The 12,814-nt window shown below is 46.2% G+C and overlaps 2 protein-coding genes across 3 annotated transcripts in view; one reads left to right on the top strand and one right to left on the bottom strand.

Moving 5' to 3' along the window:
* Positions 1–232: 232 nt before the first annotated feature.
* On the bottom strand, positions 233–9,401 carry DBR1 (debranching RNA lariats 1). Its single transcript, XM_065639693.1, has 8 exons — positions 9,205–9,401; positions 9,009–9,133; positions 8,843–8,923; positions 7,721–7,806; positions 6,268–6,492; positions 5,354–5,434; positions 4,055–4,200; positions 233–3,550 (listed from the first exon to the last, which is right to left on the bottom strand). The coding sequence occupies exons 1-8, from the start codon at positions 9,399–9,401 to the stop codon at positions 2,872–2,874; spliced, it is 1,620 nt and encodes a 539-aa protein (XP_065495765.1). The 3' UTR covers positions 233–2,871.
* Positions 9,402–12,390: 2,989 nt separating this feature from the next.
* Positions 12,391–12,814, top strand: part of PPP2R3A (protein phosphatase 2 regulatory subunit B''alpha) — a 56,527-nt gene continuing 56,103 nt past the window's right edge. For both annotated transcript variants that reach the window (XM_065640125.1, XM_065640126.1), the window contains exon 1: positions 12,391–12,471. The gene's annotated coding sequence lies outside the window, so the exon portion shown is untranslated. The remainder of the gene's footprint in view (positions 12,472–12,814) is intronic.

Genomic DNA, 12,814 nt, shown 5'->3' on the forward strand with positions numbered 1-12,814 from the left:
TTCCGTTTTAGGCCCCCTGCGTTTCACGTCTTGAGGCATGGGGATACTAATTTAATCTGCTCCGGAAGACAGAACTAAATGGCAGGGGGGATTGTAAAAACATCACCGATCAGGTTCACGCGTCTTAATTTTTGCGATTGAGAGGTAAATGCAGGTTTGCAGGGTAATGGGAGCATAACAAACTGACACAAGTTGACTTCAATACCTTTAATTTAAATCAAATATTCCGCTTATTAAAAAATGCCATAGCCCTTTTCTTTGTTTCTCTCCAAGTCAATCAATAACGTGCTTTGAACAAGATACGCGTGTGCTGGCCTGGAATGAAACAGGTGAACACTTTTCTCTAGCACTTTATAGGTAAAAGCAAAACCACGTTTAGACTAAGTCTCACGATACTGAAAAAATCTGTGATACTTAGGTCTGACAGAGAAACATTTTCCAGCAGTTTCTCACCAAAGTTTTAAAAGTCTGAAGTTTTCAAAAGGACTCTAAAGCTTCTTTTTAAAGAGGACTGAAGACTCTGGGCCTTAGAAGCTGATTAAACTTTGTCAGCCTTCCCTAGTGCTTTACGCGCTTTTTGGAATATTTGGTCTTTACTGTAGAAACTTTAAGTTCAGAGGTTCAGTTCTTGGCGACAGGGAAAAATCCACAATGGACAAGAACACAACAGAGGACACTTAAAAATGCAAAGAAGGTGAACAACTGCAAGAAAGGGCACAGTAAATCTATACAGATCAGGTATGATTCATATGCAAACAAATTTTACATTAACTATATTTACCAGCTGCACTCTGCTCAATGGATGCTGAAATACTTTATAAAAAAATATCTTTAAAGATTAAAAAAAATCAGTACTCAAAAAAGCCAAAACACATTTAGCAGCAAGGGGAGGATGTGGGATGACACAAGACAGAATAATTTGCTTTAAAAACATTAATTCAGACTGAAAAGTCTATTACATGTAACCTACGTCTTCCACTCCTGTTCACAGACAACCTGACAGCTGAATGCTCGGATTTCTTGGGAGACTTTTCAAGTTCATAACACAATTTATACTTAAAATATTTTATTTCCATTATAGTCTACTTTATTTCCACCACAGTCTTCAGACCATGAGGCATGCTTAAGATTTTACCATTGCAGACCCAGGACCCTTAAAGACACTCACCTCTCTTCAGTGATCTAGCTGGTAGTTCACAGCTACTTTAGATAACCTGAGGGTTACACCAAACATGTCCAGTTTTTCATCACATCTTACCACAGGGGTAAGTGGGGGTTCTGACAGAGAAGCAAGCATGGAGAGATACAGGAGAAGCATTAACAGGGCCCCACAAATCATTTAGTAAATTAAGAGCATCCTCTGGAAAAACAAAACAAAACAGGATGTTTATGGCATCAACCCACCAACATAAAGCTGTTAATCAGAACTGTGGAGAGCATTAATTTTGCCATTTTCTAGCCCTTGAATACTTATATGCATTTAGTTTACAAAGTGAACTGCTGACAGGAGAGGAACCAAGATTAATCCCACAAGGTGGAAGTGATTTTAAAGACAAGAGTCTTGACCTTGAAGTGTTTCCCTGCTACGTAACTCACACTCACCAGATATTCTCACTCTCTGCTCTCTTCTCCATGGAGTAAATGCACACATGAGCTACTTCTGCTCGCACACACAGCACGGTCATGACGAAGTCCTGCTCTGTCTGGACTCCAAAAGCTCAGCACAGAACACCAGCAGAATTTGACAGGAAGACTAATGACATGAAAACACCCTCATTTTCATGAATGCAGTAGTTTTGTTACCCTCATAGCCCTTTAGGCCAAAGGAGTGTGATTTGTTTGCTAGTAATTCAGAGCAAACGAGAACAGAAAAAACTTGCAATTTCCAAGAAGGTTTCTATTCTGGCAGCTCCTGTTCTCCCTCAGCTGAAGGTTACAAAGATACTTCGGAAGATTCCAAATCCAGTTGTAAGAATTCAGCAAGTTGCACACTACTAAAAATAAGTGGAATGTGAAAACTTAGAGTAATGATAATGGTAAGCATTATTGTCTCAAGCAACTTATAAACATCAACCACCCTATATGAAAATACGACACAGCCTTAATTAGTAAGAATTGAGACTATGATGCCCACATTTAGGAAGCTGTTCATCCTAACTGCTTGCATTTTCATTTTAAGACATGGTTCTCAAGTTTTAAGAAACAGCACACAAGTGAGTTTGAACTCTTCCAGAGTCCCCATAAAACTGTCATGCTTCTAATTAAGACATCTGGTTCCCTATCAAAAATGTCATTAAAAGCTGATACTTGATGATAGACATTGTTTTGTTTACAACCATGAAGTTTTTCTATGGTGTGAATATCACCAGAAACAAAAACTTTCACTCTATTGCCGTTTTGTTATCATGGGAATTCTGTTTTCAAATTTAATTCCTGAAGTTATTGCATAAGCTACTTTGTATTAAAAGTTCAGTATAAAAAGAAGAAAAAAAGCAATAAAATCAAATCATTCAGTCTTGCAAGTCAGACATCCTCTCACTTTGACTTGAGTTACAGTTTAAGAGTTCTTGTATAGCAGTACAGCTGAAGATACATAGTATACGCTAATAACCAAGAATTGAAGCAAAATCAACTGATTACACATGAGCTTTAAATCCTTTGACAAAGTACTTTGTTGGAAAAGTCTGCTTCTGACTGACATGTTTAATCCAGATAAATCTTCCCTGCAAGAGCTACATACAGCCTCTTCAGCTTAAGAAAGTAACATGAGTAAGATGAAGTAACATTAAAAGCACGAACAGTCCATCACGGTTCTCACCACCTTCCCATAAAAAGGTGGGCAGAGAACTTAGTTGTATATCATGTGAAGTATTATTCTGTTTTATCCTCATCCTCTGCAGCATAGATAGCTTGATTCCTTCTCTTAATTTTTTTAATGCCACTGTCCCCGTTTTCATTACCACCAATGCGCTTTAATGGTCTCTCAGTTAAGCTCTTCTCTTCCACCTGCTTACTCACACCAGATTTCTCCAGTTCCTCGTTAGTGGAGTCCATAGCATCATCAGATGACACCGCCATGGAGTCTGGCATGATCCGGATGTCAGAAAAACTTGCAGAGAAGTCAGGAGGATGATCGGGGGAAGGATCTACAGAACATGTACTCAAGTCTTCATCACCACCTTCGTCATCCAGCATTATTTCGTCTGGATTAATGGATGAAAGTCCAGAATTATCTGTATTATATTCACTGGGTTCCTCTGCTGAGCCAGTACTGTCCATCTCCTCTTCTTCCTCCTCCTCTTCATTTTCGCCTCGTACTGAGCCCTCTTCTTTAGCTTGATGAATCCTGTCATTGATGTCAGTGAGGCCGAACTGGGCACAAAACTCAGTGGTCTGTGGATTGATGGTATGAACTGGTTCCATGGTTTTTTGGGGCTTGCTGGGATCATAACAAGCAGCTGTCAATGTGAAGTTACAAGGAATTTTGAGGTCATGATTCAGCTCTTCTAAAACCTCTTTGATGGCTTCTTCTGTTGCGCTGTAATCCCACCTAAATAAGTGTATAAAGTTTAAACAAGTGCAGCCCATCAAAAAGTATTTCCTGTTCCCACTGCAAAGAGAAACTTTTAAAGATGGATAATAAAACCATCTTATGACACCTAAATTTCTCTAATGATTTTTCAGGAATATATACTACCTCTGGTCAATACTAAGATGCCCCTCTCTGCAACAAGGATTTGTGTATTATGTCAACCCACCCACCTCCATAATCCAGCCTGATTTTCAGTCTCAGTGTCACTGACAAGATGATTGGCCACCAAATATTTTTTGCCCCTCAAATGGTGGTATCTAAGTTTGCAAAACAAAACTAGCCACTCATGCAGAGTAGTAAAGAAGTTGTAAGCTCTAGAATACAGGTCTTGTCAACAGCCCCCTTGTTTTCCAAGGCATTTAGCAAGTCCTACAGGCATTATAGGCTGCAGAACTGCGAAACATAACCCTTACAGTCCAGAAAAAAAAGCACACTTTCCTCTTTACTTCACATGTAACTTACTTTGCATGGAGGCCATTATTTTCAGGCATATTCCATGAGCTCTGAGTCACATTAACAAGGCTGTTGGTGGCCTTGAGGACTGCAATCCACTCGGCATCATACTCCAGCGAGTCGCCTGCATTGGGATCATGTTCTATGTCTATTACCTGTTCACAAAAACAGGAAAACCAGACAAGGTGAGTTATTTCTCTTGACACCAGAAACTGATTAAAAGTTTCAAGTGTTACTTTCATGGTACAGAGTTTTAACGAAGTTTCAAGTACACTGAGCTAGTGGTCTCAATCAAACAAGTCCTCTCAAGTTAGCCCTACACAGAAGCTTATAGCAACAAAGGGCTAAGAAAGGATGATCAACAATAGTAAAAAAGGCATTTCTGGATTTTAGCTTTCAGCAATCAAAAAGCAGAACACTCTCCTCCCTGTTGCCAGCTACTGGACAGTTGTGCAACTCAGAAAACAGAATTTGCCTACTCTTCATGCCACCTTCTAAGCAGATATATATCAAAAATTGGTAGCAACAGTTATTCTGCTGTCTTCAGTGACATTAACCCAAATCAAACCACGCCAAACTGCACTAGCTGGGCTCTGATTTTAAAGAATCTATACAGTAATTCAGCATTGTAAGACAGCTTTAAGGAAAAGAAGAAAAAGGATATACTTTAAAGAAGATCCACACACAGGTGGATCACCATGCAGCTGGAGGCAGTACTACTCCAGATCAGTTCTGCTACAGAATTCTAAGTGTGGACTAGCACCCCAGGTTACCTTTACATGGCAAAGGCCTGTCCTCACACTCTCTCCTAGGGCAAGTGATCCCACCACACATCCAAGGGACAGATAATGAACCATCTTCCCTTCAGGCTGACAAATAAAAGCTGCTTTAAAGTAAGACTACTAAAACACTGTCTGAAGCAATGTATCCAGATCTGAAGAAAGAGGCTCTGTCTGACTCAAACTGTCCAGGAAAAAAAGAAGAGCCTCAAGATGGGCTTTCTTCTTAGGTCTGACATTTGTCAACCACAAGAGGAGATTCAATTCAGGTTAAAGTAGAGCTACTTCTCCAATTAAGTACTCATTCTAAGGTGGAAGGAAATGGTAGGGATAAGCAAACACTACGCCTGCATGACAGGACGCGTGGTCTGCTTAGTTCAAGACAATATTATACAAAGACCGTTGCACACATGCACACATTCCTTTATTTATCAGAACTGTTCTACAGCCTGTATTTAAGCACAGCACTTTGCAGTCCAACCACATGAAGTTACTTCAAAAGTAAAAACCCACTGCACAAGGTCATCACCTGCAGAAAGTCTCTGTGTGGCAGGCATTTATCCAGAGCCAAAAACTTGGTTGCTTTTGGTAGCTCTTCTTTGGAGTTTGTCTAGGAAACAAATGGTGTTAACACAGTCATTAGCATTTCTATGAAATTTGACCATTCCAAACAAGTTATAGAGAGATTTAAAAGCATAATTTATACATAAAATGACCTTCTGAAATAGAAAATCAACACTGGATTGTAAGAAAGACATAGAGGGACAAAAAGACAGACTTCACTGGAGTCTAACAGCAAGATATAGCAAGAGCCACACTTCGTCCTCAACCAAGACAGCTGAGCACACTGAGCCTTGAAGCAAAGAGAAAATCTTTAACATCATTAGAAACAGACTTCTTGAGTCTAGAAGGTCTAGAATTACACTTTTACAGCTAAATAACTTGCAAATAGGAATAGCAGGTCACGCCACTTTCAAGAATAACTCAAACCAAGAGAAGCTTCAACCTACAGGGGCTGTTTTTCTGCTTTACCCAGGCTGCCTGACAACTTCATCTGCCAAGCTTTACTACATGCATCCTCCCACCCCCAATTAACCACTCTCTTATTTTCAGCCACTTCTGTCACCTTGTTTTGAAGTTGTCCCCTTCCCAAATAAAGTGGGAAAGAGAGTGCTATAAACTTCAGTTAAGAAGTTTCAAGTGCAGTAATGTTAGCTATTTCACACTGTCCCTGAAGAAGACTAGGTAGTTCCACCACTGGTTTAGAACATCTCTCTAATTTACATAAGCTAGTAATCTTAACACCACTTCATTTTTTGCAGCTTGAGTTTTAACACCGGAGCAAAAACAACAAGAAGTTGTTTTTCTGGACATGGTTACCTGCGCTGGAATTCTAAAATGTGCTTGGAACACATACAGTCTTGATTTTTTTCCCCCCTTTACCTCGTGTTGCATGAAAGCTGCAAATTTAACATGTAGATGTGCTGAGAACCAGTACGTGGGTTTCAGATGCTGCAGAAGCTCAGAAGCAGCAGGGCTTCCCAAGGTGTTGCTCTCCACTTCTTGGCGGAAGAAGGATTTCATTTTAAGAAGCTGTTTCTTGTTTCCATAGTGATATATGCTCCTGGGCCAGTCATGTGACATAAATATATCAATTGGACGCTTCAACTGTAACGCCAAAATGCATACGATATAAATAAATCACAGCCAATAAAGAAGTTTTGAAATCACACAGCACAAGATGGTACATGTATATCAGCGCGTGTTCTACCCCAGATCAGAGTCAGCTGCGACCAACAGGCTCACTTTTTAAAGCGAGTATATGAGTGAGCGCCATCTTTCAGGTGGCCTTTGAACGGTGTCACGGGACTCTGGTCTCCATGGTTTGTACTACACCTTCTTGGGACAGTCCACTGTGTTTTATATATACTGCCTTGTAAAAAAGATCACAGCATCACAGTAAGTGTCAGACACTCGAAAGAAGCCTCAAGATTACAGCTATAGAGCAAGTTCTCTACTCAAAATGAAAGGCATCTTCTTCCTCATGAAATTTTTAAAAGCTTTGTTTGAAAGGTATAATGGCTAAGCACAATGTTCCTCCTCAAAGCAAGCACCCCTTACAAGTCTAATCAATGTCTTTAGCACGTCTTGGTTTGATATTCAGCATCAGGTCTATCAGAACACACTTCCAGATGAAACCTGATCCCAACCGATAAGAAATTTACAATGAAATGCATCAAACTCTACAATTACAGCATCTCTATATCTACTGAACACTTAAGTGTGCTGTGGCAACCTGAATAAATATTCACAAGATGCTTATAAATACATGTATTCACAACCTCAAATGGAGTAGCGCTTGTGACAACGCAGCAAGTAGGCAATAGCTCAACAACAAAGCTACTCTGTCCTTTGATCAAAAATACCTCAACCACAGAAATTTGGGATCAGCTTATTCAGATGGTTCAATTTTGATGAGTTAACTTTGTACCTACCAGCCTGCATGTTAGACAAGGTAGCATCCACCTTCCTAAAGCTAACATAAAGCTGGAACAGAGGTGTATAGTTGGAGCACCTTCCATGTACCTTCCATTCTGTGAATTTTATCCAATTAAAAACAAACAACCCACCGCAACCAAACAAAAACACACCACGTTCCTGTCTGTGCCTGATTCAGATCAAATTTGCACGGCTACACAAAGCATCGGAGGAGACATTCAGCAGGAATAGCAGTGGGATAACACCCAGCATAAAACGGCCTGTCCAGATTAGCTGGGCGTTGTTAGTAAGGTTTGCTATCCAACAGTGTACATGTTCACAGTAGCTTTAACATCTCACTTCTAACTTAATGAAAACTATTTACTACTGTTTGAAAAAAAAAAAAGTTTTCACTAACCTGCTTGAGTTTGAAGACTTCGATATTCCTCACATGGTAAGCGCTTCTGATGGTTTGCTGGTTGTATGGTGGACACTCAAAGTGGCCTGAAACGTTGGAAAAAAGCACAGCATGAGATCTGACTCCTGCTTCCAGCCGCTGAGGCTGTGATGTTTTGTGTTTCCTCAAGAGTGCTGCCACCAACCATCAAACTATAGCTTAACAGATTCAGCAGCAGCTTAAACACATCTGTAACTGCCCACAGGCACCACAGACTCTGGAAGTACAAACGTGTACTCTTTCAAGAGGGCCGCAGTCTCCAACTTTGCCTTGGGACAAAAAAACCTAGCAGAGCTCCTACATACTCTTAAGAATAAACAGAAAAAATACTTTTTTAATAGCTAGCATTACTGTCAAAAAAGTCTCATCTTCCACATGCAATATTCAGGCATACAAACTGCATGCTTGGGAACAACAAATTTAATTAGCATTGATAGGTATTAGACAGAATCAAGTGTTCTAGAAAACTAGTTCAGTACTTTGCATCTTGAAAGCCATCTGCAAGGTTTCTCTAAAGCAGTATGTTACTGAGGATAATATTACTGTACAGTAATCGCAAGTAAGAGACCACCATTTTGTGTGCTGAGGAGATCAGAAAGATTAAACTATCTCCTGTTTGCTGACACCAGGTATCATCTATGACATGATTTCTGTCCACTGATGGAGTCCTTTCCAAGGATGAACCCTTGAATACACATACACATAACCAGGAGGAAACAATCTAGAGGGGTACTGACACTAACCCCAGGTCAGGACAGTACATTTGTACAATATCACACTTATAACTTGACTGTTGCACACAAGGAAAACTAAACAGTCTTGCATTGCACGCTCAAAGGAAAAAAATCAAGACTGTTCCAATAACAACATTCAAAAGGCACATTGCTTCCTGCTGTGGTCGCCAGGCACCTACTGACTCATCTGCCACCTCCAGAAAAAAATCCGTCTGTTGAGCCAAGAGACGTTTCCAGCGCAAGAGTCGGTTTAGGGAAGACAAGGAACGGCCAGGCCCTCCCGCCAAGCTCGGGCCCGGCGCTCCCTTCCCCGCTGCCCACCCAGCCGGGCCCGCCCTGGCCCCCGTACCTTTCCGGTAGTCGTGAGACTTGAAGATGCCCGAGATGCCGCCGATCCTCACGCCGCGGAACCGCACCACGCCCGCATAACCTGGGGGAGACGGGAGCGCGGCCGGTCACGGCGGGGCCGGGCAGGGCGAGGGGCTGGAGGGGAAAACGCCGGCGGGGGACCCTACCGAGGTAGTAGATGTTGGGTGCCACCCAGCCGCCGTACGGCAGCTCCTGCAGGTGGTTGGACGCCTCGTGGTTCCCGCCGATGAACACCGTGAGCACCGGGGCCTTCTTCTCGCCGGAGTAGTACCTGCGGGGACACGACAGCCGCTGTAGCGGGCCGGGGCCGGGCGGGACAAGGCCGGGCCGGGCGGCGCTCACCGGTAGAACGTCTGCATGTGGCGGTACTTGGCGGGCACGGCCATGCAGCGCAGGTCCGCCTCGTTGCGAACGGCCTGGAAGTCTCCGCAGCAGAGCAGCAGGTCGGGCCGCACGTTGTGCCGCCGTTGCAGCAGCTCCAGCGTCTCGTACATCTTGTCCAGGGCGCCATGGCAGCACCCGGCCACCGCCACCTTCATCGCCGCCGCTCCGCCACCGCGCAGGCGCCGCGCACGCCTTCTGCGTCACCGCCGCCGCCCCGCAGCGGCGCCTGCGCGGAGCGGGGAGGGCCCGGGAGCGCCCCACGCATCGGTGCGGCCACGCGTGCCTGGCCCGGCTGAGGCCGCCGCGCCATCAGCCGCTGTCGGAGCGGGCCGGGGGCGCTGCCGCGCTCCCCGTGTCTGCTGCCAGGGCAGTGGCACAATTGCCACTTGCTTCTCACGGCACAAAGGCCACCAGCGCAGTGGCGGCGGAGCAGTAGCTGCGCACGGTTTTGCCTGAATTTTGTGCCAATAAATGTCCAGCTGTGAGTTTGCAAAGGTCACACGATCCCTGTTGTGTGTCTATCCTGCCGGTCCAGCATCAGGCTTTTTTTAAATTTTTTTTAATTATTATTTTTTTTTAGCAGAGGCAAGGACTGGCTTCTTGTATCTTCAGACACACGGGCAGGAGCAGTCGGTGACTTTCCCCATGGCACACGTGGCAGGGTGTGAAATCAGGCAGCTCTCCCTTTGCTTACAGACTGCCAGGCTTGTTTTGGAGAGCACCCTATGTCCTTGTTTTGAAGGGCAGTGAGTTGGATCACAGAGTGGTATTTGTGTGTCACGTAATAAAACCACTCCAGGCTTTTTCCGCTGTTGAGAGGAGTTTTTTTAACGGTCTTGAGGGATTGAACAAAATTACAATAACACAGTTAAGCATTAACTTGATACTACTTACCCTGTAATCATGGGACCAAGCAGACGTTCCTGTTCGCCTACGGTTGCAACTATTACCTAATGGCCTCTCTTTTGATACTAAGAAAATATGAGCGTTCTCTAATACATTTCATAATTTCACAACATTGGGTTACTTGTCTGTTCTTTGCGGCTCCCATCCAAGGCTGGCTGAAGTGAAGGGGAAAGTTCCTCTGGCTTTCAAACCCCACAAGTCTTCAGAGTAACAGCGCACACAGACGTGTTCCTAGGTGCGCTTAGCTCTTTCATTAACTTTACTAAGACTTACCGGAGCGTAGGGTGAGAGCTCGGTCAGTCCCACGCATCTTCTGGGCTTTCCAGCTTCTCTGGGGAACAGCAGCAGCCTCTTGCATTTGCCATGTCTCAAACTTCCTGAAAGGAAGCAGGTGAAAGGCAGAGAAGGTGCCTGAGTCTCTGGAAGATACCACTTCACCCAAGATACATCATCCTGGGGGGCTTCCTGAGCACCCTCAGCCTGCCAGCTGGTGCTTCTGCCTACCCAAATTCATCCCCAGTCAAGGTAAGCTGATACTGTGATTGTAATTCCTGGGTTTGTTAGCTCAGGCTCATTTTTTGTACTTCATGTGCCACTTATCCCAAGTGAACTGGTGCACAGTAAAGTCTATAAGGTTGGGTTTTTTTTATGTTGTAGCATTTTAGTATTTGTACACTATTCATTATGCATCTCAACATCCCTAATTTAACTCTGGGTGTTCACTGAGCAAAACTGCTGTGAACTTTCCGCAGCAGTCAGACCACAAAGGGAAGCAGCCATGCGACTATTTACAGGGTAAGTAGCAGCAAGTTAATGTTTAACTCTGGTATTGTAGTTTTCTTCAGTCCTTCAAGACTGTTTAAAAAACCATGTGACTGAAGCACAGCTCTTTTCCACCACATGACTAATGCATGTTTGGCTATGGATTGGGCTTTCAGTCACAGTCCCTTGCCCTGACGTGCTTGTGCCTGGATGTCCAGTCCTAGAAGAGGAAACTTGCACTTCTCTGAAGTGACTGAATGCACATTCCATCCCCCGCGACAGGCAAAGGAACTGTGAGCCCAAGAAGAGGGAGTCCTGAAAAACAGGCTCAGATCAGTGGATTGTTTGGGTGGGAGGTATTTGCCCTTTTGGCTGTTGCTCGCCTGCAATGACCAGTAATGTTTTGGGTGTTTGTTTGTTTCCTGAGCTAACTATGGTAATTTAGAGCCATGGAAGTTGTTCAGGTTTCCTCTCCAGAGAAATGAGAAAGAATGAAAGGCATCCTAAGGGGCTGCAGATGAGAACAGAATGAGAGGGAGATTTTCCTGTCAAGTGCTTTCTAGCACTTTTAGAACATACTAAAGGATTTGTAGCACATCTAGAAGATACTGAAATGCAGAGGAACCACAAAAGGGAGGCATCTGTAGCTGATTTCTGGGGTGGGATAGCGTGGCTGAGAAGGGAGGTATAAGGCAGAAGTGGTGGGAGCCTGTGTGTGTGTGAGAGAGATGGAAATAAACCCCAGGTGTGAGAGACAAATGGGAGATTTTGAGCTGTCCCTGTAGGGCACGAGAGAGCACAGGGTGCAGGCTGGTGTGTATGGGTGTGACAGAAGGGAGACAGCACTGCAATCACCTGAGAAAAAGCCTCCATGAGGTTTGCCTAAAAATCACAAGACCAACCTACAACAATGTCCTGGAGTCTTTGGGCACCTCCTCTCTCAGAATTGTGTCTGGTAGGTGCAGCGAAACACTTTGCCAAGGCAAAGCCTGCTGCAGGCCCAGCCGCCCACGAGTGGCAGTTGGCTTCCCCTGCCAGTGACACTTCGGCTCTTTTCCCTCTTAATTTATACCTTTTCTCAGAGGCACCCATCAGGCTGTATTGCTGGAGGGCCTCGAGCCGGAGAGCGCTGAAAATCCTCTGAAGCCAAGTGCTGAAGCAACGGCATCGCTGGGTTTCTCGAGTGGCTGAGGGAAAGCAGACACCACCGCCCGGGGACGCTGCGTCCCGGTGAACCGCAGGCCCGGGCCGGCGGCCGGGGGGGAACGCGAGGGACCCGGCGCTGGGACCCGGAGCCGCCGCCTCGTCGCTGTGAGGAGAGGGCGGGGCAGCCCGCTGTCCTCCTCCCCTCAGCGCGGGCAGCGCCATTTCGCCACCGCCCCCTCCCTCCCTCTCAGCCCGGCCTCGACCTGCGCACCCGGGGCCGCCCGCCCGCCGTGCCGCGCCTCCGGGGCGGGGCCCCCCGCCGCGCGGAAGGGGCCGGCCGGGGAGGGCGGCAGAGCGCGCCCGGCGGTGGGAGCGGCGGTGCCGGCATGGGATGGGGCGCTGCCCCGGCGGGTAGGTGCGGCGCGGCGCCGCGCCGTGAGGGGAGGCCTGGCGCGGGGCGGCTTGGAAGCGGGCGGAGGGGTCGGGGCCGAGTGGCCGCCAGGCTCTCCCCGGTTTGTCCCCTCAGGGCTCGGCGGCGGGGGGCAGGTGCCGGGCGGGCCCCGGGCTGGGGGTGCCGGTGCGTTTTCTGTGGGTGCTGACCCGTCCCGGCGCGGCGGTGCCGGCGCTGACAGGGTGTGGGCGGGCCCGGCGGGTCGGTGTGCGGGGCCGGGAGCTGCGGGCGGGCCCGGCGGGTCGGTGTGCGGGGCCGGGAGCTGCGGGCGGGCCCGGCGGGTCGGTGTGCGGGGCCGGGAGC

The sequence above is a fragment of the Caloenas nicobarica genome, chromosome 8, assembly GCF_036013445.1.
Source record: "Caloenas nicobarica isolate bCalNic1 chromosome 8, bCalNic1.hap1, whole genome shotgun sequence".
In the NCBI taxonomy this organism is placed as follows: Eukaryota; Metazoa; Chordata; class Aves; order Columbiformes; family Columbidae; genus Caloenas; species Caloenas nicobarica.

Excerpts from the sequence above, each read along its gene's own strand:
- DBR1 (XM_065639693.1), bottom strand. The coding sequence starts at position 9,401 with ATGAAGGTGGCGGTGGCCGGGTGCTGCCATGGCGCCCTGGACAAGATG. Across the intron at positions 4,201-5,353 it reads CACACAGAGACTTTCTGCAG|GTAATAGACATAGAACATGA; the intron begins GTGATGACCTTG and ends TTTTGTGAACAG. Across the intron at positions 3,551-4,054 it reads AATAATGGCCTCCATGCAAA|GTGGGATTACAGCGCAACAG; the intron begins GTAAGTTACATG and ends ACACTTATTTAG.